At 38.8% G+C, this 27,766-nt stretch overlaps 1 protein-coding gene across 2 annotated transcripts in view; it reads right to left on the bottom strand.

The window, feature by feature from the left end:
• CCNI (cyclin I) overlaps positions 1-17,956 on the bottom strand; it is a 32,487-nt gene extending 14,531 nt beyond the window's left edge. Inside the window, exons 1-2 of one of the 2 annotated variants that reach the window (XM_060147983.1) lie at positions 17,444-17,954; positions 10,146-10,302 (exon numbers count right to left, since the gene is read on the bottom strand). In XM_060147983.1, the coding sequence (XP_060003966.1) occupies positions 10,146-10,259 (114 nt within the window). In that variant the 5' untranslated portion in view covers positions 10,260-10,302; positions 17,444-17,954. Of the gene's footprint in view, positions 1-10,145; positions 10,303-17,443 lie in introns of both variants that reach the window. The other variant, XM_060147984.1, reaches the window with a different exon arrangement.
• Between the last annotated feature and the right edge of the window lie 9,810 nt (positions 17,957-27,766).

The following is a 27,766-nucleotide window of genomic DNA, read 5'->3' as shown; positions in this document are numbered from 1 at the left end:
AAGTGAGAGACCCGCGTACCGCTAAAAAAAAAAAAAAAAAAAAAAACTATCTGGATTCTATGGCTTCTCCAGAGGTGGGAGGAAGCAGACACAGCCCTACAGCTAATCCCTGGATCAGACAGCTCTTAGTATGGTCATTTTTTTTTACAATATTCCATCTTCCATAGAGCCTTGAGGTGCTACTTTAAGAGCTGGACTAGGGGCCCCTAAAGGTCCCTGGGAACCAAGTGAAGCAATCACAAAACTATTAGATGGAGAGAGTTAAGTATTCAAGAGAAATTAAATTTCTACCAAGTTGAGCTTTTATCTAAAAGTGCCAAAAAAAAAAAAAGTAATGTTAAGTAAGCCATCCGAACAATTCAATTACAAGGAAATAAATTCATACAGGGAAAGGCAGATGGTGATACAATCTGATGAAACTGGGGACGCTTTTAGGGAGGTGAAAGAACAATGGTCTAGAGTAGCAATGAGGAACAAAAACACCATTAATTCTACCTTCAGGTCAGAGATATAGGGGAAAAAAAAATCCCTAAATAACAGATTATATTATGTAATGTGATTATCTGGTGTTTGACATTAAACAAATATATAACACAAACATAACTGTAAGCAGTCCCACAGAAGATGAACATAATGTTCTCTAAGTATGGGTGTAACACAAGGGAACACAGTTAAATAGAGATTTCCATACCATATTTATAACTAAATGATATAACTTATGTAAAATACACAGAATGCAAAAGGCACTTAAATATTAGTTTTGTCCTTTCCCTCCTCTAAAAATACCTGGTACTCTGTGATGCCAGAAAAAACAAGTTTACAAAATATTAGATATAAATAATTCTCTTAAACCAGTTACAATGCAATTAGTTAAGAGATCATGACAATCTTTGGACTTTAACTTATATTAAAAATTTGAGAATAGAACCAAGAAAGCATTGTTGCATGGCTAGTATTATCAACACTAGCCAAAACTAACAATAACCAAAAAAACCCTACAGAAGATAATGGTTTGAGAAGACTCACTCTTAAGTGAAGTGATACTGATCCTAAGATCACTTTTTCAAATCAATTAAAACCTGCACTGAACAGTAATATTATCAGAATAGCTTTAAACAATTAAGTTCTGTGCATAAGTAATCCCATCAGGGAGGGAGGGAGGGAGGAAGGAAGGAGGTCTGCCTACCCTAGATAGTATTCCCTGATCAAGGGATCTGTTTTCTCTTATTTGGATTTCTCAAATAGTGTTAAGAGAGTTCAGTAAATTGGTTGAACAACTAATCCCACAGAGAATTTATAATGGTTTGACTCAACCTGGTAAAACACAGGGCTTTATATTCCACTGCTGCTATTCTGATCATTAAAACACAAATCCTCCCCAGCTTTAAACTCTAAAAGGTTCACCATTACCGAACAGATTAAGTATGACTCCCCAGGCATGGCATACAAATCCCTCTTTGACCTACCTCTCCAGCCTCACTCACCTTTCATCACTTTCTGCCTTAAAACTCGTAACAGCAGTACTTGTATTTATGTTCTTCCTTGTTCCTGTAATGCTACTTACATCACTGCTCCTTTGCTCATACTGCTCCCTCTGGTTGGAACACATTCTCTCTCTTTTCCCTGTCTTATTATTTATCCTTTAAGAGATATTTCAATGGTCAGTCCCCACCAGATACTTTCCCCGATAAGTCAGGCTAAGTACCTTCCTGTGCTCCCACAGCATCCTTGTCACAACTATTAAGTTCAACACTTCTTAAAAAATTACCTTACTGCTCTTGCCTATGACTGAGTAGGTAGCAGCAAACCTACACTCTAGCTGAGAACTAGAAAAGCTATTAACAACAGCAACAGAAAGGCATGAGAACTGCTAGGATAACCGGGCCTTGAGGAGCCAAGATTCTGGAGAGGAGGTAACAATAAGAGAGGAGTCAACACTCTGCACAGCTTCCCCTTTCAGGCATCTGCCCATCCTGTGAGTACGGCAAGAGGTGTAAAGTATGAGCAAAGAAACCAACAGAGCTTTGGGAGTCTTACAAGGCAAGAGACAAAATTTGGAGACCTGAAGAGCCAAGAACCTAGTGGGAAGAGGGAGGGTCAGAGATCTGAATGTGACACTCAGCTGACTTTCCTCTTAACTCATTTTCTGAATGAAATTCTGAAGTTGGGAAGGACAAGGTTCTCAGAGGCTAAGCAGAAAGCCTTTGAAAAGCAAGAATGAGTTCAGGAGGAGTTTAGCACCCTTCAGGAATAAGGGGCACTAGTAAACACTCCAAGCTCTCAGCTGGAATCCTTGGCTACACTCTAGGAGTTGGGGGCAACCAGAGGTGATGAAGCCATACCCAACAGCAACCCAGCCTCCAATCAGCACAGTCCCTCAGTGGATTAAAGTGATTAACCTCCTCTTCAGTTTGCCCACCAGAGGGAAGACTGAACCATCCTGCAGAAAGATAGCATCTAGAGCCTCTACAATTTTTCATAATGGTCAGCAACCAATCAAAAATAACGAGGCATGGGCTTCCCTGGTGGCGCAGTGGTTGAGAGTCCACCTGCCGATGCAGGAGACGTGGGTTCGTGCCCTGGTCTGGGAAGATCCCACATGCCGCGGAGCGGCTGGGCCCATGAGCCATGGCCGCTGAGCCTGCGCGTCCAGAGCCTGTGCTCCGCAGCGGGAGAGGCCACAACAGTGAGAGGCCCGCGTACGGCAAAAAAAAAAAAAAAACTAAGAACCCAATACGGGACCTAACAACAAACTAGGCAAGGGTGGACAGCTATGCTTTGAAGAAAATTTATAGCTCTAAATGAGTGTATTAAAAAAGAAGAAAACTGGAAAACCAATTATTTAAGCATCTATCTCAAGATAAAGAACAGCAAATTATATAAAGAAAGTAGACAGAAATAACGAAAAAAAGAGCAAAACTAAAAAAACAAAAGACAAATGTATAATTGGGAAAATCAACAGAACTGAAAGACTGACAGACCTCTAGAAAGGGTGATTAAGAAAGAAAAAGCACAAATCAACTAAGAAATGAAAAAGGGAACATCACTATGGACCCTTTAGATGTTAAAAAGAGGATATGAGTAACTTTACACAAATAATTTGAAAATTTAGATGAAATGAATAAATTCCTTGAAAAACGCAACTCACCAAAACTGAGATAAGATTTAAATGAAGACCTGATTAGCCTCATATTTACCAAAGAAATGGGACTGATTATTAAATACTTTCCCACAAATGAATTTGTAGGCCCCAGTGGCTCTGCAGTAAAACCTTCCGACATTTAACAAATAATATTAATCTAAACAAACTGAGAGCACTGAAAAAAAAAGCAGGAATACTTCCCAACTCATTTTACAAAGCCAGCATAACTTTACCATGAAAACTTGACAAAGGCATTACAAACCAATCTGACCCATGACCACAGATGCAAAATGCCTAACCAAAATATTAACAAAATCCAATGATGTATAAAAATTCAACACCTATTAATGAAAAAAATCTCTTAGCAAACTAAGGCAGAGAAAGGAACTTCTTAATCTAATAAAGATTAAGAAATATACAGCAAATATTATAGTTAATGGTGAAATACTGAAAACTTTCTCCTCAAATTCAGACTTCAGCAGTGTTCTGGAAAGCCTAGCTAATTCTGTAAAACAGAAATATAGAAAGTATAAGGACTGGAAAGAACTAAATAAAACCATGACTATTCACATCTGACATGACTGAGTATAATACACAGAAAATCCTAAAGACTCGGCAAACTATTAGTAAGTTAATTTAGTATGGTCTATATAAAAATCTATTTTATTTCTATATACCAGCATATAGAAGCATGTAAAAAAATAAAAAATTTAAAACAATACCATTTGTAATAGCCTCAACAAGACTCAAATACCCAGGAATAAACCTAAATCACCAAACGTTAAAAGAAACTGAAGACCATCTTTAAAGAAAAATGGAGAAATACTCTATGTCAAGGGAATAGAAGACTCATATTATAAACATGTTAATTCTTCCCCAAATCAATCTACAAAACCCCCAAATTTTTTTATTTTTCAAAAACTGACAACTATATTTAAAAATACATATGGAAGAACAAAGGGCTTAAAATAGCCAAGACAATCTTAAAAAAAAGAACAAAGTTTATGCCACCAAAGGCTTATTATAATGCTACAATAACTGAGGCAGTGTGGTATTAAATAGAGGCAAACAGACCAATGATGAAAAAAGGGGCAAGAAACTAACCCACAAATGTATCTACTCATATATAGCAGTCACTTGATTAAAAACAAAAGTATGTATCACAGGGGGACTTCCCTGGTGGTTCAGTGGCTAAGACTCCACGCTCCCAATGCAGGGGGCCTGGGTTCGATCCCTGGTCAGGGAACTAGATTCCCCATGCTGCAACTAAAAGGTCCCACGTGCCGCAACAAAGATCCCGTAAGTGGCAAAGAATATCCCACGTGCTCCATCTAAGACCTGACGCGGCCAAATAAATAAAGAAAAAAGAAGTACATTGCAGGGCAATGGCGAAAAATGTCTTTCTAATAAATGATACTGGTTTTCCATATGGAGAAAAATTATTCTTGACTCCTCCTACTTCACACCATACCAAAAAGGAAAAACAAAATCCTTTCTTCATTACCTTGGATTAGGCAAATTTTTTTAGTATCTTTATTGGAGTATAATTGCTTTACAATGTTAATTTATTTTGTACAACGAAGTGAATCAGCTATATGTAGACATATATCCCCATATCTCCTCCCTCTTGAGCCTCCCTCCCACCCTTCCTATCCCACCCCTCTAGGTCCTCACAGAGCATCGAGCTGATCTCCCTGTGCTACACAGCAGCTTCCCACTAGCTATCTATTCTACATCTGGTAGTGTACATAGTCATGCTACTCTCATTTCGTCCCAGCTTCCCCTTCCCCCTGTGGTCCTCAAGTCCATTCTCTAAGTCTGCATCTTTATTCCTGCCCTGCCACTAGGTTCATCAGTACCGCTTTTTTAGATTCCATATATGTACGTCAGCATACGGTATTTGTTCTCTTTCTGACTTACTTTACTCTGTATGACAGACTCTAGGTCTATCCACCTCATCGCAAATAACTCAATTTCATTCCTTTTTATGGCTGAGGGATATTCCACTTTATATATGTGCCACACCTTTATCCATTCATCTGTCGATGGACATTTAGGGTGCTTCCATGTGCTGGCTATTGTAAATAGTGCTGCAGTGAACTCTGTGATACATGTATCTTTTGAATTATGGTTTTCTCCGGGTATATGCCCAGTAGTGGGACTGCTGGGTCATACAGTAGTTCTATTTTTAGTTTTTTTAAGGAAGCTCCATACTGTTCTCCACAGTGGCTGCATCAACTTACATTCCCACCAGCAGTGCAGGAGGGTTCCCTTTTCTCCACACCCTCTCCAGCATTTATTGTTTCTAGATTTTTTGATGATGGCCTTTCTGACCGGTGTGAGATGATACCTCATTGTGGTTTTGATTTGCATTTCTCTAATGATTAGTGATGTTGAGCATCTTTTCATGTGTTTGTTGGCAATCTGTATGTCTACTTTGGAGAAATGTCTATTTAGGTATTCTCTGCCCATTTTTGGATTCAGTTGTTTTTTTTTTTTTGATATTGAGCTGCATGAGCTGCTTATATATTTTGGAGATTAATCCTTTGTCAGTTAGGCAAACATTTCTTTCAAAGGACTAAGCAAAAAAATTTTTTTGATAATTCGGTCATTAAAAATTAAGAACTTCTATTCATCAAAAGTCAACACAGGGCTTCCCTGGTGGCGCAGTGGTTGAGAGTCCACCTGCCGATGCAGGGGACACGGGTTCGTGCCCCGGTCCGGGAAGATCCCACATGCTGCGGAGCGGCTGGGCCCGTGAGCCATGGCCGCTGAGCCTGCGCGTCCGGAGCCTGTGCTCCGCAACGGGAGAGGCCACAACAGTGAGAGGCCCGTGTAGCACAAAAAAAAAAAAAAAAAAAAAAAGTCAACACAAATAGAGCTAAAGATATGTGTAATACACAGAGCCTGCAAAAGAAAGAACTCTTAACAATTTAAAAAGGAAGTCAATGGAACACAGGTGAAAGATTTGAACAGACATTTAACCAAGAAAGGATATCTAATGGCCAAATAAGCATATGAAAAGCTGCTGAATTTCATTAGTTATCAAGGAAATGCAAATTAAAACCCAATGTGATACTACAACACTCACCGTGATAACTAAAATGAAAAAGACAATACCAAGGGTTGGCAAAGATGCAGAGGAACTTGGGACTTTCATATTCTGCTATAAGGGGTAAAAAAAAAAAATGTGGTGTAAACGTGGTATAACAACTTTGGTAAGTAACACAACTGGTGGTATCTGCTAAAGCTGAGTATACACATATTCTAGGTTCTAGGAATTCTACCCCTAGGAATATACTCAACAGTAATGTACACATATGTTCAACAAATGACAAGCACAAAAAAAGACTCTAATGACCATCAACAGCAGAATGGATAAATGAATTCATATGATGGAATAATACATGGAAATGAGAATTAAATTAACTATGGCTACAGGAAGTACCATGGATGCATCTTACACCAAAGAAAATGCTGAGCAAAGGAGGCCAGTACACACTTTATGATTCCATATACAAATATAATTCAAAACAAGGAAAAACTAATCTGCGATATTAGGATAATGGTTTCTTTGTGGAGAGGGGACAGATGGTAGTAACTATAAGAGGACACAAGGAGGTGCTAGTAATGTGGTGGTTACACAGTGTTATTTTGTGAAAATTTATACAGTTGTACACTTATGATCCGTATACATATACTTTAAGAAACTGTTTACTTAAGGAAAAGAAACAAAACCTACGGGCAAAATAGATTTATTTGTTTACGAAGTCTACAGATGGTACAAAAAGGACAAAGTCAATACATTACATAACAATCATAATTTTAAAGCCAGAAAAATGGGCCAGCATCAACAATTTGAAACTTAGTAAGAATAAATATGAAACAGTGCACCTAAGTTAAAAATTTTTAAAGTACACCTAGGATAAGGGAAACTCTGCTTAAAAGTAGAGAAACAAAACCAACAAGGTTTTAAAAACAAGTTCAGTATAAGCCAACAACATGACACTGCTGCTAAAGCATAAAACTTTTTTTAAATTTAGGGCTATATTAATGAAATTATCAAGCCAAGATAAAGTGAGGTAATAGTTGCACTTTATTGCTCATTAATGACCACAACTCTAATGTCACAATTTAAGAAACACAGTAAATTAAAGAGTATACATAGAGAAAGAAAAACTGAGAGGCACAATCTTGTCAAATGAAAAATGGTTAAAGAACAAAGGATATTCAACCAGGAGAAGAGATGACTTTGAGAGCTTAACACCTGACTGTAAGTAGATAAAGGGCTATCATTTAAAATATAAAATGAATATTTTCTGTACTGCTCCAGCGGAGAGAACTAGAACCAGTAAGTAGCCACTAGAAAGCAGCAGTTTTCAGGTTCAATTCAGGAAAAACTTTCCAATAATTGATAGAGCTTTTCTATGGTGGAATGGACAAAGTATCCAAAGTAGAGGATCACTTATCCTAGATGTCAGAACTTTTTCTTTTATTTTGTGGTTAGACTAAATCAGTGTTTCCCAAACCTAACACATATCAATAAAACTGAAGTTTTTTTAAAATACAAATTCCATAGTTGCCACCACAAGCACCGTAGGTCTGGGAGGGGCCTGGAATCTGTAAGAAGCCTCCTGGGTGATTCTCATACACCTGGTAGCCTAGTGGTTCAAGATCCTGTTATTTGAAAACCACATAATTAGATGGCCTTTAAGGTTCCTTCTCCAATTTCTAATGGAAATCATCTTTATATAAACAGCTTGAGGCAAGGTTTACCTTTGTATATCAAAAGCACTCTGTACATCAAAATAAATTGAGAATATCTGAAAATACATGTCACTGTAACCAGTCTTTAATTTTTTCCCCCCAAATTTGTAACAAAATGGCTGTGTACTTGAAAATACTATTATTATATAAAAGAACTCCTCCAACCTGGATGAATTATAAAGAAATGATAATCAACGTTCATTTAACAAGTGTTTACTGTGAGCCTATTATATGTCAATAAACAAAAATGACAACTCTACCTCAATGGAACTTGGTCAAATCATCAGAGAATTATAATATTGTGTGCTATCATACAGGAAGTATAGAGTGCTGGGGGAGCAAACAGAAGGGGAGTGATAGGTGTGTAATATTTTTGCATGACCACTCTGTCCTAAACTGCAAGATAGGATAATGTAAATGACAAGAAAACTGTGAGAGAATGACCCTGAAGTAGAGTTTAGGTGAAGGAAGCGGTAGGAATAAGAAAACTGGAGGGAAAAAAGCTTAAAAATATTTTATTTTTCTGTTTTAACCAGCACCCCCTCCCAAAAAATTAGAAAGGAAAGTTGGAAAAGATACATATATGGTTTAGATGCTAAACTTTAGAGACAAGATTGTTTCTCTTATGCAAGGAGGAGTCAAGAAGGAGATAAATCATGGTTAGAAGCAATATTGGAAAGGGAAGTAGAAAAGCCAGTCCCTGAGAGTCACAGAAGAAAAAAGAATTAGAACTAGAATAGAGAAGTGTCCCTGGGGTTACCCTGTCAAGTGGCTCAAGCCCCTATAGCTCTTTACTCCAATCTCTATCTTATCTCCTATACCCACCAGACCAAGCCCACACACATTTTACAAGAATTAAGTATGGCTTCTACCTGACATTACTAAAGGCAAAACCTTAAATAGATCCCTCTTAGAAGTTCCGATAGTGTTCTGTTCTCTGGTCTAACATCTTAGTAATATTTGTTAAAATACCTATAAAAATAGCCCAGATTAAATGATAATATAGCAACATACTATAATCTTGGTAGAATATCACCTTCAAAGACCATGTTATAAAAGTGTATCATTGTTGGTTGCATGCTGACTCAAGGAGATAGTAGGAGAAAAATGAAAGAAATGGTTCTAAAAGCAGCTGTAATAAAGCTTTGAGGCTTATTAGAACAGTGTTCAGAATATGGCAGATACTTAATAAATATTTACTGAATGATTGAATCCCCAGTCATCTAAAAATCACACAGAAGCATACAAAAATAAAAAATGAAAAACAAAGTATAATGGGAAGAGAACTGCCTCAGGTTCAAAATTATAACTCTGCTACTTACTAGTTGAAGTCTTGAACAAATTGGGACTACTGCCTTTTTCAAAGGATTAAATGAGATATTAAATGTGATAGCACATGCAAATGCTCCTAGTATAAAAGGCATTCATTCAGGCTAACTAATCTTCAATTCACTAAATGACAATTAGATAACAGTAAACGGAAGACATGTATTTCTTTAGCTTGTGGGAAAGAAGATAAAAGTAGGTTGGAATTAGAAAAAGCATTCAGATATCAATAACCTATGAGCAAAGATTAACCTAAACCAACACAGGAGATTAGATACTGTCATTTGCCTACACATACCAAAAATTTCTCGGCCATTACTTTTTATCCCAAACACAATGCTAGGTACTAGGGATAAAAAGATGTGTAAGACATATTACATAGTAAGCTTTTGGGATAGACAAATTTCATAGTTATTTGGAAAAAATAACTCTATATGAAATTTCTAAAAGGCATACAGCCAACAGTAATTGAGAGGTCAGCTGCTGATTATCTCCCTATAAGCTTTCAACATTGACATTACAATAGCAGTTTAAGTGAATTCCTTATATTCATGAAAGAGAAAGTTATTGATCACTAAAGACAAGGATTTGACTGTGTTCAGCCTCTGTGGCAAACTATATATCTAGAAATAAAGAAGGCTTATTATTGTAAGTATTGTACTACAAGAAAAGAGAAGGGACATACCTAGCTTCCTAAAGGTGTAACTCAGATAAAACAAAACAAACAAAAACAGTTCATTTTTGTTTTGTTTCAGAATGAAACAAGGAGATGTTTCTCAAGTAAAGAATAGAGCATATATTTAATGGTACATATTTCTCCAATACAGTGTCAAGATGCTATTACATATGATAGTAGTACACTTAGTTCTAATAAAAGTCACCTGTCTACAGTGAAAAGAGAAATCATTACCTGATTTGTAGGCATTTTCGGCACATTCACTTTCCACATCTGGGCTTCCCTGGAGATTGCCTTTTCCAACAGGAAAGACAATCTCTGGTTTTCCAATGGCCCTGGAAACTTCATGATATCCTTTGGATCTGCCTGCCGCCCAGCTTGATGTAGCTACCTATAAAATCAAATATAAAACAATGCTCTATATTTAATTATATATATAGTAACTGTAGCATAATATAAATATGTTGGTACTTATGAAGCAATTCATAAAACAAAATAAAAATGTTATGAGCCAATATAGGATTTTACAGCTCTTTAAGATATCATACATTAAAATGTTACCATAATCATCACTTATCTAAAACATTCTCACTTTAAATCTGAAATTCAGTTGTAAAGAGAATAAAAACATGACCATATAATTGACAGAACCTTAGGACTTTGATCAAAACATATTATCACTGTGTCAAAGAATTTTAAGTCACAGGCTTTTTAGACTAGGAATTCTTAGAATATTTGTCCCAAATATTTCTCTTAAAAATCTACACAGATAAGGGCTAAACCCTCTTTTCATTAAAAAAAAGTTACATCGGGCTTCCCTGGTGACGCAGTGGTTGAGTCTGCCTGCCGATGCTGGGGACACGGGTTCGTGCCCCTGTCCGGGAGGATCCCACATGCCGCGGAGCGGCTGGGCCCGTGAGCCATGGCCGCTGGGCCTGCGCGTCCGGAGCCTGTGCTCCGCAACGGGAGAGGCCACAACAGTGAGAGGCCCGCGTACCACAAAAAAAAAAAAAAAAAAAAATGACATCAATTACATTAAATCCCACCCATTTCTACTGAATCAGTATTAGACTATCCCCCCCTTTAAGTATGAAACCATCTTGAATTGTGCTCCCACTACAGTGTCCACTAGCTACACGTGTAGCCATTAAAATTAGAATTGAATAAAATTAAAAAATAATTCCTCAGTCACACCAGCCCCATTTCAAGTGCTCAGCTGTCACATGTGGCCAGTGGATACTGCACTGGACAGTGCAGGAAAGGAACATTTCTATCAATGCAGTAAGTTCTACTGGACGATGTTGATCTAGAAAGCTCAACAGTAGAGTAACTGGCAATCTAAAATGAGCAGCAAGTCTAAAGAGCAACACAGTACAAGGCATCTCAGAGTCCGAGAGACGTTTCTATGTTTCTTAAAAAAAAACGGAAACTACAGAGGTTTGACTGTGTATGGAAAATTGGATTGAGAAGCTGCTGAAGAATGTGAAAAGACTTAACTAGATTGATGAAGCTAAGCAGCTGATAAGGTTATTAAATTCAGAGAAAGAGATTATGCAAGACAATAAACATAATATACCACAATATTTACACAGCAATAATAATAAAATACTGGATAGAGATTTCAACACAAACGCTGTAATAAAACTACACTGGCAGGATGAGGGGTGTTGGGAGAAGGTAGAATGAGAGCCTCATCTTTATACTTCAAAGGAAAACCATAAATAATATCTAAAACTTAAATATCGAAAAAACAGCAATAGGTAAGTTACTTGAAAATATGATCTTAAATAACAAGAGAAATAGGTAAGAGCTGAGAGTGATTAACCTCTGGGAATGAGAAAAGGGTGGAGAAGCCAAGCAGCAGAGGAATGTGGTTTTTCATTATAGACCTCATATAACTATTCCCGTTTTTCAACTCTGGACCTGTATTACGTATATGCTTCAAATTCCAGGGATTCTTTTTAAAAAAATTCAATGTCTAGAATTAACATGTGAAAAGTTCCTAATTTTTGATAAAAATTTAAAATTTGAAAAAACAAAAAATACAAACCTAATCTTCAATTTCCATGTTCCCTCTGCCCCAACTTCAGCTACTATCCTCTTTCCTATTTATCACCCACATACTTCACTTACTATTCAACCTATTGCAAACTGGTTAACTGGATTGTAATTTTTTTTCTTTTTGCTTCTTTAAACTCCTGGGTTTTTGCAATTTTTCTATATCAAGCATGAAGTGCTTTTCATACTAAGCAGAATAAAGTTAAATAACTTAGAAAGTGGAAAATAGTAACTATCCGGAAAGGTCCAACTCAAAGGTAATTTCTTCCAAGAACTATCTCCCCTAATAAATTATAAATTCCCTTGCAGTCATATCTACGAATATCATGTTTTTATTACTCACAGTGCCCATCCCACGGTATCCTGATGAAACAGAGACACAACCAAAGGCTCATTTCAACCCTCGGGGCCAAAAACAAAAAACCATAACCAAAACAAACAAACCCAAGTCTAATCTCTTTCACAGGTGAATTCTTCAATGTTTAAAGGCTGCTATCATGCTCACCAGTTCATCCACTGCATTGCTGAAAAACCATTCAAGAGTTTCTCACATGACATGGATTTTGCTCTTCTAAATTAGCACGTTTAATTATTAATGCAGTCTAAGATCATTAGCTATTTTTTTAAAGGCTACACCACATTATCAATTCAGATAAAATTAATGCTCAACTAAAACTCTTAAGGCTTTCTAAGGTAACTCTTAGGTGAACTTCCCCTCCACCCCCACCTTGTATGGGTTTTTGGTGCCTTTGGGCGGCGGGAGGGGCGTTACATCCTTGTTCAGGACGTTAAATGCGTTTTTTCCTTTAAAAAAAGTCATCTTGTTAAGTTCTATCTACTGTTACATTCTGCTTAGATGTTCTGAGATTCCAATTTTGTTGCACTGGTACTTTTCTCAAATTCTCCACAATTAGATAAACAGAGTCACTATAACTTCATCGAATGCAAACGTAAATATCAACCTCAGAAACAGAGTATAAACTAGATGTTCACCTGTCTAGACGTATTTAGAAGAAACACCTATATTGGATGGAGACTGAACTTCATAGGTTCTAAGAACTTCTTCTAAACCTAATTTTGGTCTGTAATTGATTAACTCCTGTCAAAACTTACTTATTTCATTCCTTTAGCTACTCTCAACAGGGTGGTTCACCAGGATCTGCCAGCCTTCTCAGCATACCCCAATGGGTGGCTGCCCCTAGTAATTACTCTTCCTTTACAACGATTCCTTTGAAGATTACTTTTAGGGTAGGATGGGTGGGGGACCTGACAGGAACATATAGGATAGAGTCATGTAAAGAAGTATAAGATCAGGTTCAAGGGATTCTTGTTCTTCAATCTTCTATAATTAAGGCCCTTAATAAGACTTTCAAATATTTAGATGATACAACAACTTTTTTAAAACAAAGGAATCTGCGTCAAAGAAGAAATCATAAGGGAAATTAGAAAATACTTTGAGATGAATAAAAAAGATCAAACATACTAAAACTTACAGGAAACAATGAAATACTTGTAAATGCCTATATTAAAAAAGATCTCATAGGTATAACTGAATCACTTTGCTATATACCTGAAACAATACTGTAAATCAACTATACTTCAATAAACAAGAAAAAAAAAAGATCACAAGTTAACACTCTAACCTTCCACTTTAAGACACTGGAAGAAACAGACCAAACTATACCTAAAGCAAGTCAGAAGAAAGAAAATAATAAATATCAGAGTGGAAATTAAGGAAGTAGAGAACAGAAAAATAGAGAAAAATCAATGAAACCAAAAAAGTTCGTTCTTTGAAAAGATCAACAAAATTGGCAAACCATTAGCTACACTGACCAAGAAAAAAGAGATCAAGTACTAACATCAGGAATAAAAAAGGGACATTACTACCTATGTTACAGAAATAAAAAGGATCATAAAGAAAATTTTATTAACAATTGTATGCAAATAAATTGGACAACTTAGATGAAAAAGACAAACACCTAGAAACAAACTATCAAAACTGACAACAGAAAAAGCTGAATAGTCATATACCAAGTACTAAAAAGACTGAATTAGTAAAGAAACTAGTGTCAAAGAAAAGCCCGTGCCCCAGTGTCTTTGCTGGTGAATTCTACCAAACGTTTACAGAAAAACTAATACAAATTCTTCACAAATTCTTCCAAAAACTAGAGGAGGAGGCCTTCTCATTTTATGAAGCCAGTTATTATCCTGCTACCAAAACCAAAGACAACAGCACGAAAACTACAGACCAGTATCTCTTAAATACAGATGCAGAATTCCTCAACAAGATACTAGCAATCTGTATCTGAAAACATAAAAAAGGGATTATACACCATAACCAAGTGGGATTTAGCCCAGGAAGGCAAAGTTGGTTTAACATTCATAAATCAGTGTAACACACTGTATCAACAGAAGAAAAGAAAGCAATCATTCTTTGCTCACAATAGGGAAATGTAACAAAGGAAAAAAAAAAAAGAGTTCAAATTTCCTTAAACTTTAAAAAATGAGGTATAAATAATACAAGTGAGATACAAAAAGGATGGAGGACACCTGTGGGGATGTTCCAGATTTTCCAAGCTACAGAAAAATAAAAGTGCAGTACCTTACCCTAGACTGGATCCTGTACTGCAGAGAAAAATGCTATAAAGGTCATTTTGGGGTCAACTGACATAATGAGAATTTGGACAGATTTGACAAAAGTAAATTATCAATTTAAAATTTACTGAAGTTGGTAACTTTACTGTGACTCTGTAAAAGAATATCCCTATTCTCAGGAAATACACACTGAAAAATTTAGGTGTAAAGGGCCATAATGAATGCTGTAGAGAGAGGGGGTGGAAGATGAGGGGAGGGAAGACACGATAAAACAAATGGAGTAAAAGGCTGAAAATAAGTGAATCCAGGTAGTTTCATTTTGAAATTATTTACAAGTTAACAACACAGAAAAAGCAAAACAAAACAGAAACCATAATTTATGAGAAACTGTTCTACATTCCTTTTTTAAAATATGATATGATACAGTGGAGAAAGTGCTGGCTTGAATTCTACTTCTTTTACTAACAATCCACAAGGCTGCTTTCTAATGTTTTAAAACAGATTATTTGAGCCAGATGAAAAATGAATCCTGCTAAGAAATAAAACACAAACATTAAAAATATAAACTTCCTGTTTTAAATAACAGAACTTTATAGTTTTATGTTGTTATTTTATGCCCATTAATGGTCACATTCAGAATTCTGAACACTCAGAAAAGTCTCTAGGAACTAAAAAACAAAAAGACTGTATTTTGGTTGGCATATTCCATAAACTTTGACCTTGAGCGTTTCACATTTCTCCTCCCATTCTTTCAATTGCTGCTTCTGCTTCTTCCTCTATGTTTATCAAATACCTTAATGTCTGAGTGAATAGTTTATAAAACACTTATTGTACAGCATTAACTATGTTACAAATCAGCATACAGGGCCTCTTGCTCTTCTGAGGAAAAGTGCTGCACAGTGCTGGGTATACAACAGAAACAACTTCATTAACATGGAATTACTGTATTTATTATGTTCAAAACACCAACTCCATTAATAATTTTGTACTGGTGCTGACTTCCGGATCTTAGTTCCTCTTATAAGAAGAGGGATTTATTAATGTGACCATACAAAAACCTCATGTTCTATTATTATCTCCTTGACTTTACGCCCTTAACCTAATAATGAACTACAGGTACTTATAATTCCAAAACACTCTGCTTTATCCCAATCTCCATGACTCTCCACATACTGTTCTTTCAACTTGAAATGTCCTTCTCTAGCTTGCACTCTCCTTCCTACAGAGTTGTCATTTGCATCATATGTACTTGAACATAATTCTACTTTTGCATTTAATCGCTCCGTGAGAGCTGACTACTTGTAGGCTGGTCTCTCCTACTAACCATGAGTTCCTTGATGGCAAACACTCTGCAGAGTTTAGCACTGTGCCAAATAAATAATAAGAGCTTACACTTGTTAAGTGCTTAACAACTAAAAACAATGAGTGCTTACTACTTGGCCAGGTATTGTTCAAAGTACTATGCCATATTAACTCCTCGAACACAAAGGAGGGTATAATTATTAAGTCTGTATTATTATTAAGCCCCCTTCAAAGATGAAGAAACATGGACAGAAAAATGAATACTTTTCATTTTTAAAGTAGTATACAATCAGAATAGAACATGTACACACACTTTAAGCTTCCAATCTTGACCAAGAAACATTTTAGAGTTCCATTCTAAACTACTGATACTAGGACGTCACATTGCCACGTAAACTCACTTATCTCAGTTTAACCGCAAACCATCCCGGTGCACCTTCCCGACACACGCTGATTCTACTAGTCTGCTCTTCATCAGTATTGAGAAACTTCTTCTAGTCCAGAAGTTTAGAATCTCTGATGCGTATGGTCCCAGACTAGCAAATCTGAATCCTGTCCCTTCTTTCTTAATCTATTTGTCCGTTCCCTTCTATTTCCTCTGCCTTTAATCTGTTCCGGGACAGAGACTGTATAGCACAGACTGCCTGGCCTGGAATTCTGGCCACCGGGTTCTAGCTGCCTTCTAGTGGGAAAATTAATCTTACGGAGCCTCAGTTTCACTCATCCGTAAAATGCTCCTGAACTACCTGCCCCGTGAAGATTCAATAAGTTGCAAACCACTTATAACGATGCCTCTCCGATAATAAGCCTCAACAAGTGTTATTATTAACATCCTAAAGCCACACTGCTGCTGCTCAAACGTTGAGTGTCTCCCGCTGACAGAATAAAAGCTAAATATTTTAGCCTAACAAAGATCTCCAGTCTGATTCCATCCTACCTCCGGAGCGACACCTTCCACTATTTTGCCATCTAATTCTCAACTCCTAACAAAACGATCTGCAGTGGAACTTCTAGCTCGGCAGAGGGGCTTCTGCCCTCTTTTCAAATTTCCGGTATTATCTGCCCTACAGGGTGCAATTCAAAGCTCACCTCCTCTCTAGATTCCTCCGACTCACCCCAACCCCGGGAAACGTGCCCCTCCCCCGAGCTCCCGCAGCGGCTCACCCCATTCATCCGTCCTCCTCCCCCACCCCGCCCGCTCAGCAATGTGAATGATGTTCCCGCGGGTCCCGCGGAGGCGTCGAGATCTAGGGGCGGGGGTGTGTCCCCTTCTTTGTGTACCGCACAGGCTCGCGGGCCCTAGAACGCGCACTAGGAGGCAGCTTGCTGTTGCTGCAAGAAAGTTAGTCGCCGACGGGAAAATTGGCCCGAAAGGGAACCCAGCGGCGCCGTTTCCAAACTGGGCAGGTGCCTGAGTTGTAGGCGCGAGGAGACAAGAGGGGCGTCCAGGAGGTTTCCCGAAGGGGACGGCGGGGGCGGGGCTCAGCCGAGGGGCGCGCGCCGGCGGCGCGGGGCTGCAGGGGGCTCGCGCGCGGGTCGCGGGGACGCGTGGAGCCCCCCCGTCCCCACCCGCTCACCTTCTCCTCCTCTTCCTCCTCCTCCTCCTCCTCCCCGGCAGAGCTGTAGGCCTCACAGTGGTGACGAGGGGTCATCCGGCGGCCCGTTACCACCTCATTTTCTTCAGCGCGCGGCGACGGGGCGCGCGGGACGAGGACTGGGCCGACTGAGGAGGGAGAAGAAGGGGAACCGGGACGGAGAGCGCGGGCGCTGGCGCTCGAGCGGGACGCACGGCTGCGGCCTGTGGGTCGGTCAGCGAATTAGTTCCATGACGCCCCCGGACCTGAGGCCGCCGCCGGTCCCGCTCCTCCAACCGCCGCCGCTTGTGCCCGGGTGGGGAGGGGGTTCCCTCTCGCCATAGGGCGGCGGGGACCGGGGAGAGGCGGGGGGTGAGACCGGCTCTGCCCCTGCCCGGGGGAAGCGCCTCCGAGGGGAAATGGTGAAAGGGGGGAAAGGGGGAAAAGGAAAAAAAAAGGAAGGGGAAAGGGGGGGAAAAATAAGAAAAAACGAGACAGAGGCGCTGCCGCGTCCGCTCGCGGGGAAGGCTGGGGAGGGAGGGGAAAGAAGAAAGAAGTGCCGGTTTCGTCAGCTCCGCCCTCGCGGACCGATTCCTAGACGCGCTCACTCCTTGTAAACAACACTGAACTGGCCTCTGGACCTTCTTCCGTTTTCCTCCCCGCCGCCTTCTCCGTCCAGCGAACGTACAGAGAAGTCCGGCAAAAACCTGGGCTGTTGGAAACGGGCTGGGAAAATCTCTGGCATTGGGGTGGGAGGAGGGCTAAGAGAAGCTAAATGTGCATGGACTCGTTTTCCTTGGAGGAGAGGAAGGGTTCCTCTTCGACTGCACGGTGACGTAAGCGCCTCCTCAGCTCGCTGGAAGAGGCGTGCGGTGGCCGGAGAGTGCGCTGCGCATGCGCCCCAGGGAAGAAAGAAGCAGCTGAGCGCTTCGCTTGGGGGTGGGGTCTTATAGGGATGCTCCTCTGAACGAACCGAGCTTTACGTGGTTTTATCCAGTCTGTCTTTGTCTCTGGGGCTTGTAAAAGGATTTGTTAGAAAGGGCCGCGATCTGTTGTGTAAAGATCTTGCGTTCTTTGTTGACCTCGCAAAAAGTTCTGTGTTCTCTTCTTACCATTGACGTGTAGATAGAATTGCGCGTTTTTTCGCTGCCACGTCGTGGGTGGAGGGAGATTTTAAAGCGCATTAGAAATCGGGAAATTGCAGGGAGCATAGGCTCAGGCACCTTCTAAAACAGTAAATTATATTGCTGGCAGCAGGGAACCTGCTTTGTAACGCGCCAAGGAAATTCTATCCACTTAACCAACACATCTGAGTATTTCCGAGTAGGTTTTATTACCAGGTCTTTAATGAGTGAGTGGTGACATATAAATGTGTTTTATTTGGGGTTCCTTTACGGACCTATGGTAAATTTTGCTCATCTTTTAATCGTTTTAGTTATAAAAAGAAGAGTAGAATTACAGAAAGTTTTGAAAGAGAAGAAAACCCTCAAACTCAACCATTTACAGAAGTAGTTGATTTGTATTTCCATTTGTCTTTTATATGCCTATTTTAAGTCACTTAAATTTGTTTTAAGCTTATTCAGCGAGCCAGGGGCTAATAAGCTCTAGCAAGCTGGAATTAACCAGGACAAATAGCTTCTACCTTCATGGAGTTTACAATCCAAACACTGAGCTAATTATCGCTATCTAAAATCACCCAGTACGTTGATTTGCTTGCTCGTACACTGTATTCTCTCCTTAGAATATAAGGTCTAGGATGGCAGGGATCTTGCATGTTTTATTTCACCCTGTATTCCTGCATGTAAGAGGCTCTCAATATTTTATTACTGACTGAATAAACAATTACCAGTATCAAAAGTATTAAGATGGAAAATTGCAGGCTGCTATGGAAACACTTAATCCTAGCCTAGTCAGGGATATCAGAGGAGGTTTCTGTGAGGAAGAGACATTTAAGGTGAGACTTGAAACCACTTGGGCATAGAATTGGGGAAAGAGTGTTACAGGCAGAGGAAACAAGTGCAAAGACTCGAGCTGAGACATTCTAAAAATCTCGGAAAGGTAGTGTGGCTGGTCCTCAGAGAATTGAAGGCTGGGGCAGGGGGCAGGTACCTATGACAGAACAGGGAAGGGAAGCCCAGGAAGGATTTTAGGTGGATCGTATTTTGCTTTTTTCACCTCATGTAGTCTTTCTTACGTGGGCTTTATTGCTATAAAGCTATGGTCTTCCTTGCTATGGTCTTCCTTCTATAACACATTGGCAACATTGTTTTGCACAATACCATTCACTGCAGGACCATGAAATTGCTTCTGATTTTCACTACTTTAAGAATAATACCAATTCCATTCCCAGATATGTAGTCAAGAGAAATGTAAACCTGTCCACACAGAGACTTGTACATGACTGTTCATAACAGCATTATTCATAATGGCCAAAAAGGTGAAACAACACGAGTGTAAGTCAAATGTGGTATATCTATAATATGGAATGTTATTTGGCCATAATAAGGAGGTACTGAAATATGGTGTAACATGAATGACCCATGAAAACAATGTGCAGTCCTTTGTGGCTGGCTTCTTTCACTTAGCATAATGATTCCATTTGTATGAAATGTCCAGAATAGGCAAATCTATCGATAGAAAATAGATTAGCGGTTGCTTGAGACTGAGGATGGGGATGGGATTGGGAAATGATAGGTAAAAGTTTTGGCATTCCTTTTTGATGAAACTATTTTACAATTGATTTTGGTGATGGTTGCAAACTAAATATACTAAAAACTATTGAATGGTACACATTAAATAGGTGAATTGTCTGAGAGGTCAATACAGCTGTTACCAAAAAAAAAAAAAAAAGGGAGAAGGGGAAAAAACCAAAAAGAATACAATTAACATCTTCATGTGTAACCTTTTCTGGGTTATTCCTGGGTCCAACGGTATTTATACTTTTATGGCTTTTGATGAATACCCATTTGCCAAATTGCTTGGCAGAAGAGTTGAATCAATGAAAATGTAACCTGAGTATTTAAGAGTTCTCACTGTGGCCTCTCCCGTTGCGGAGCACAGGCTCCGGACGCGCAGGCTAAGCGGCCATGGCTCACGGGCCCAGCCGCTCCGCGACATGTGGGATCTTCCCAAACCGGGGCACAAACCCGCCTGCATCGGCAGGCAGACTCTCAACCACTGCGCCACCAGGGAAGCCCTTGAAACTTAGTTTTAACAAAACTGCCTTACTGCCTGTGAGATTACCAGTGACAACTTAATCTAGAATACTGTAAATATAATTACAAGTAATTAATTGGTGGGTAAGGAACTTGTTCCAGTTGTCCTAACAAAATATATGGACATTCTTTTTCTTTACTATTCATTCAAAGAACTTACTTTTAATCAACATCTCTTTTTTGTTAATAACTGTAGTAGTTTTTTAAAAAATTAAGTGTAGTTGTAACAAATGGAAAGACTGAAATTCCCTGAGAAAATAAGTAAGGCATATAAAGAAAACATTAAAATCCTTGTATTGGTAAGGAATTCATATTTTTTCATTTTTAAAATATTTTTAGGAATATTTTGTCACAAATAGTAAAAATTTTACTAAAATTAAAAAATTAACATTTAATAATAATATTTAATTAATAAAATAGCAATTGATTATTTACTAATAAAATAATATTTATTATTTAATTAATAAAACTACCACCTTTCTATGTGGTATTTAAGAATAATAATAACTAAAATATATTGATTACTCACTGTGTACCAGGCATTGCACCAAGCACTTCTATTGCATTCTCTTCTGTTTATTCCTGCAGCTCTCCTCTACTGTACGTATTTTTGTTATCCTCATTTTTCAGAAGATAAAGAGGTAAAGTAAAAATAAACAACTGAAAGAGGTAAAGTAAATCCTCAAGACTGGTCACACAGCTTGGAGAGGCAGAGCCAGGATTCAAACCCAGTTTGCCTGACTCCAGAGACTGATGTGCTTTTAGTCACTACCCTTTACTGCCTCACCCTGTGGGTATTACTGGCTGGCGTGGAAGTCTTCGAACAAAAATACCCTATGGTTATTTTTGGCTTGCCTTTAATCTTAGAACAAATATTAAATAAAAGTTTTTAGTGACTAGTTAATATTTGTGTTACTAGAGTTGATTTTTGCTTGAAAACAGGTTATTAAAATTTTCTTACACTTGTTTTATTTCATGACTAGCACATTGAATCTTGAAATATAAACAAGTCCTGCTTCAAATGCAGACTAAGGAGGAAGCTGAGGGCTTCCTTGGTGGCGCATTGGTTGACAGTCCGCCTGCCGCTGCAGGGGACACGGGTTCGTGCCCCAGTCTGGGAAGATCCCACATGCCGCGGAGCGGCTGGGCCCATGAGCCATGGCCGCTGAGCCTGCGCGTCCGGAGCACACGGGAGAGGCCACAACAGTGAGAGGCCCGCGTACCGCAAAAAAAAAAAAGAAAGAAGAAAAAAGGAGGAAGCTGAGAAACAGTGTGCTCTCAGAATAAAAGCTCTGTTCTGAAATGCAATATAATGTAAAGTGAGACCCCCTCCAGAAGTCTAGGGCAACTGAAAGGAATCAAGTTGATTAACAAAGTGGTTTGCTATCTGTAATCTTTCAAGAAAAATAATTAGAAATGGACTGCTTACCTTTTTATGAGTATAGAAGATAAGGTTATATTTAATCTCTAATGACAAAAATTTCTAGTCTCCTTGTCTTAAATGAAATTTTAGGGTAATGTTCCCAGCAGACAATCTATGAAGGTACTATCTTGTCGGAGAAATACTAAGACCTACAGGAACAAAGAAAGTGATTCATTGTCATTATAATCACTTACTTTTAGCATTTATGTACACTTAAGGATCCTTTTTACAGCTCCCGAAATACTTGTTTTCTTTAATCACTACAGAGACACAAACTGAGAGGAGTAAGCCTGTCAAATAGACATTAAGAGAAAAGGAGTCCACATTCACCAAATAATATAAAGACCACCTACCTACTTACTATTTTTTTTGTTGAAGGGTAGTTGATTTACAATGTTGTATTAGTTTCAGGTGCACAGCAAAGTGATTCAGTTATATATAGATATCTATTCTTTTTCAGATTCTTTTCCATTATATGTTATTACAAGATATTGAATATAGTTCCCTGTGCTATACAGTAGGTCCTTGTTTATTTTATACCTCCTACTTACTATTAAGTGGGGAGAAGTGCTCAAAGAAAAGTCAAAAATTCTAAAATAGGAAGCCGCAGCTGCTTTCCAGATTTTGACCAACTCTGAATAGAAACTGGCTTTAGGTTTCTCATACTTGGGTGCTTATTTAGAAAGACTTCACTGGGAGGGATCATTGGTTGCATGCTTTATTAAAAGTAGCCCCAGACGTGAAATAGAGGCCACTGTTTGAAATTTGTAAATCAAAAAGGAACATTCTTTCCTTCCTCTTGGGAGGAAAATACATAATTAAAATAACACCATTTTACTCTCACAAACTGTTTTGAATGCTCAGCTACCAAATTTAGTAAATTTGGAAAAAAATATTTTTGTATATCTTACATAATCAAACTACAAATACATTATATTTCTTGTCGAGCATTATGTGTATGTGGGAGGTGTGGAGAGACAGGTAAACATCTTCCAAAGTGTATTTTTAGTCTCATCACAACAAATGTTTACTGTAATCTTTACTTCTTCTCAGTGAAGGAAAAGAATTATGTTTGGGGAATCGATTTAAATTATCCACGATCAGGGTTTCCAAGACTTCTTTCTCACATACATAAGCTGCTTCTATTACCAGACAGTGATTTAGTAAATATTTGGGACCCATTTGAATACGGGGGTAGGCACCATACGAGATTCTAAGAGTCATATGTGGTCCTGTTTGTAAGAAACTTCCATTCATTCATTTCTTAATTCAACATTTACTAGCTGTGTGACCATGAGCAAGTGAACTATCTTCTCTATAACTTGACCTCAGTTTCATCAACTGTAAAACAGGGGATACTAATAGTATATCTCCAAGGTTTTTATGAGGACTAAATGGGGTAATATTTACAAAAGGCTTGGACCAATGTGTGACACATAGGGAACACTAATTGTTAGCTTAACGCTTGTAACCCTTTATTTGCCAGGCTTGAGTTTAATCTTTTTTTTTTTTTTCACTTAATACAGTTAAAAATGGCCCACCCTCTATCAGCTCCCAGCCTTGCACAAGGGAAGAAACAGAGAGGAGAAATTCTGTGTTGGTCAGGAAAGGCTTTATAGACTTGAATGTGGCATTAATTATTTTCTGTTGAACAAATTACCTCAAAACTTAGCTGTGTAAAACAATAAGTATTTAGTACCTCACATGGTTTCTGAGGCTCAAGAACTGTGAGTACCTTAGCTGGGTGGTTCTAGTTCAGGATCTCTCATGAGGTTGCAATGAAGTTGTTGGCTAGAGCTGAAATCATGACGGGACCGGAGAATCTGCTTTCAAGTTCAGTCATGTGGCTGTAGGCAGGAGGCTTCAGTTCCTAGCCACTGGGTCTCTCCATAGGGCTGCTCATGACCAGGCGACTGGCTCCTCCATCACAAGTGATGAGAGAGAGGGGGAGAGGGAGACCAAGATGGAAGCTGCAGTCATTTTATAGCTTAATCTGGGACATGTTCTACTATCACTTCTGCTATGTTCTATTTATCGAAGCAAGTCAATAAGTCCAACCTGTACTGAAAGGGAAGGGAATTAAACTTGAAGGGAACAGTATCAAAGAATTTGTGAACATATTTTTTATATTTTTAATCTTTTTATAAAAAATTATTTTTATCTTTGTCTACGTTGGGTCTTGGTTGCGCGCAAGCTTTCTCTAGTTGCAGAGAGCGGGGGCTACTCTTCGTTGCAGTGTGTGGGCTTCTCACTGCGGCGGCTTCTCTTGTTATGGAGCCCAGGTTCTAGGCGTACGAGCTTCAGTAGTTGTGGCATGCGGGCTCAGTAGTTGTGGTGCATGGGCTTAGTTGCTCCACAGCATGTGGGATCTTCCCGGACCAGGGCTCGAACCTGTGTCCCCTGCATTGGCAAGCAGATTCTTAACCACTGAGCCACCAGGGAAGTCCCATGAACATATTTTTAAAACCACTGCAGGTGTGGAAGGAAAAGTAAGGTTTTGCTAGGTAAACAGGAACAAATTTACGACAGGCAAAGGAGCAGCAGAAACAAAAGAATAGAAATACTAGATTACATGCCATGTAATCTGGCATGGCTAGAGAACTGAGGGGGTTGTTTTATTCCTTTTTTTTTTTTTTTCCTGGTATGCGGGCCTCTCACTGTTGCGGCCTCTCCCGTTGCGGAGCACAGGCTCCGGACGCGCAGGCTCAGCAGCCATGGCTCACGGGCCCAGCCGCTCCGCGGCATGTGGGATCTTCCCAGACCGGGGCACGAATCCGTGTCCCCTGCATCAGCAGGCGGACTCTCAACCACTGCGCCACCAGGGAAGCCCTATTCCTATTTTTAAAATGAGGAAACTGAGACCTAGAGAGGTAACTTTCCCAATATATATTATACAGTTAGTAAATGGCAGAGCTGGGTCCTAAATCCATATAATTCTGATTATAGAATCCATGATCTTATTAATACCTGTACTGGACAGGGTTCTGCAGAGAAACAGAACCAAGAGGATGCATCTATGTCTCCATCTCTACCCTCTATATGGAGAAAGATTTTGAGAGAGAGAGAGATTTATTTTAAGAAGTTGGCTCATGGTTGTAGAGGATTGGTAAGTCCAAAATCTGCAGAGGCTGGCATACTGCAACTTTATGGAAGAGTTGCAGTTCAAGTTCAAATGCAGTTTGCTGGCTGAATTCTTTCTTGCTCAGCCTTGGTTATATTGAGACCTTCAGCTGGATGGATAAGGCCCACCCACATTACAGAGGGTAATCTGCTTTATCCAAAGTCCACCAATTTAAATGTTAAATCTCATCTAAAACACACAAAAATACCCTTCACAGAAACATCCAAAATAATTGTTGACCAGGTATCTGGGTACCATGGCTCAGCGAAGATGACACATGAAATTAACACATGAAATTATACTACCCTCTACAATAGTGACAACTTGGGGACCAGACTGCAAACAGCCTTGAATGTCATACTAAGCAGTTAGCTGGACTTATGAAAATTAACCAGTGGCTCTGTCTGAGAGACATGACCTTGAACAAGTGACGTTGGATGGGGTGTTCCCATAGAATATTGTAATTCCTTTAGGAAATGTATCTTGGAATATTTGTCTATCATGCTTGATCTTCAGTCCTGTTTTGACAAATGACAAATGCGGTTTTTATTAACATTATATTTTTTCCTTTCAATATTTTCCTTTTCAGGCCATATATTTTTAGTAATCAGCCTTTCACATATTTTGAAATGATGACTTTCATTTCAAAAATATTTTTCTCTATTATTTATTCTCCCCTATTTGAAGCTTTTCTCTTAACTTTTTCATTCACTTTGATGCTTTATTTCAAGGTTTCCTTTTAGTCATGCCTCCTATGAGAATGAAATGCGAAATTAGGGAAGAAGACAAAAATATGGGTGCAAACTAAAGAACCCAGTTTGTACATCAGCTGGACTTGGTGATTCCAAAGGTATCAATATTGTTCAAGTATCATTTCTTTGATGACTGTGAATAAGAAAAGCTGTTTCAAACTTGCTGCTGGAGATATTTCTCTTTGTAACTAACATAGAGCAGGAAACTCTTAACTTTTTTTGTGGAGCCTCAGAATTGAAAATTGCACTGGTCCCAACCTGTTCTTTTGACCCACTCCAGTCTGGGTCCCCATTGAGGACATGACACAGATAGGGGGTGGGCTGGAGAGTGTTGTGAGGACACCGGAAAGTGATGTGGCGTATACATCTATGAATACACCCTATGAGGAGAGAACAAGGAGCAAAATCTAGAAAACCAGTAGAGCAAAAGGTACAAGTTGGAAAGGAAAGCAGAACTGGACTTTCAGAATAAATAGGGGTTGAGACCTGCTGGTAAAGCATAAAACAAGGTTAGAGAGTTTGGGAGCTAAATTTTGGGCTATGGATTTAGCCCATTTTCAGCTTTCCTTCTTAAGAACAGCATGATATAATTTCTGAGCTTGAAAACACGGGGAGGGGTGGATAACACCACTAGATGGTTTGGTGAATTCTAGCAGATGAGCAGATTTTGTGTGAGTGAAGAAGACAGCACCATTCAAAGGAGAAGCTAGTTTCCTAAAAAAGGAACATTTAATGCATCAGTGCTCTTCTGTGTTCCTTTCTCTCTCTCCCCTATCTCCTGTTGCTATACTGATCATTCTACAAGCTCAATCAAGTGTGATTTCCATCTTTAGTGCTATGAAAAAAAGGGCTTCATTAATAGCATGAAAGAACAAATAAAGGTTTTAGCAAAATCAGTTTCTTTTATTTTCTAACATATCAACACAAATATTATGTCAATGACATAGTGGAGGTTTTGATAGTTTATTTATCCTTCTATCTTTAATAAAAGTATACCTAAACCATCTTGGAAAAATAGTTTTCTTATTTTACCTTGAAAGATTGCCAGTGGAGGTATACTTATAAATTCTCTAAGTAATCCATTCCAAAGGAAAAGTCTCCTTTTAGTTGTGTTCCTTTGCGTATATCAGAAAGCTATTCTTAATATGTTGCTCATTTGAACTGTGTGATAGTGGAAACTAAGACCCAAAGATCTGACCATATGAAATACACTTTGGATCAACCCAGCTAATTTTGACGTAAATCTTAGAAAATGATCTGCTAATCGTATTTATACTTATAACCACTTGCATTTTAAAGTGAAAAAATACATACCCGAAATCCACTACTCTAAAGTATAAGATAATTTCCATTCCTGAATCCAAAATGTCTTCTGAATGCTTAAGGATAATGTTGTCTAAGGAGGAAAGATAATGCTGGAGAAATATGGTGAGAGAAATCAAGCTTTATGCTGAAGAAACTGCAGTTTTCTATGGACCTTCCCTTCCTCCCACAATAACAGATCTCCTCCTTCAGACCTCTCAGAGAGGCCCACTGATCAGTTTTTACAGGTCCATTGAAACTTGGCCTCCTGACCACTTTCAGGAATTTACAATCTACATATAAATAGGTAATGAATATTAAAAGATTAATTTGAATGCCAAGTCAGTTTTTTTTTAACCAGAAAATTGTTGAATATAGAACAGACTTCTTTTGACAGCTACTCCCGCATACATTATATGTACCATATTCCTTACTGTAGAAAGTTACAGTTAAGGTCATAGAAACTGTCTTGTCCATAAGAAAAAAACAAGGCTATCGATGTTACTAATAGTA

Source organism: Lagenorhynchus albirostris, chromosome 4 (assembly GCF_949774975.1).
Source record: "Lagenorhynchus albirostris chromosome 4, mLagAlb1.1, whole genome shotgun sequence".
Taxonomy (NCBI): domain Eukaryota; kingdom Metazoa; phylum Chordata; class Mammalia; order Artiodactyla; family Delphinidae; genus Lagenorhynchus; species Lagenorhynchus albirostris.
Note: the sequence above shows the minus strand (reverse complement) of the source record. Positions and strands in the feature narration are given on the sequence as shown.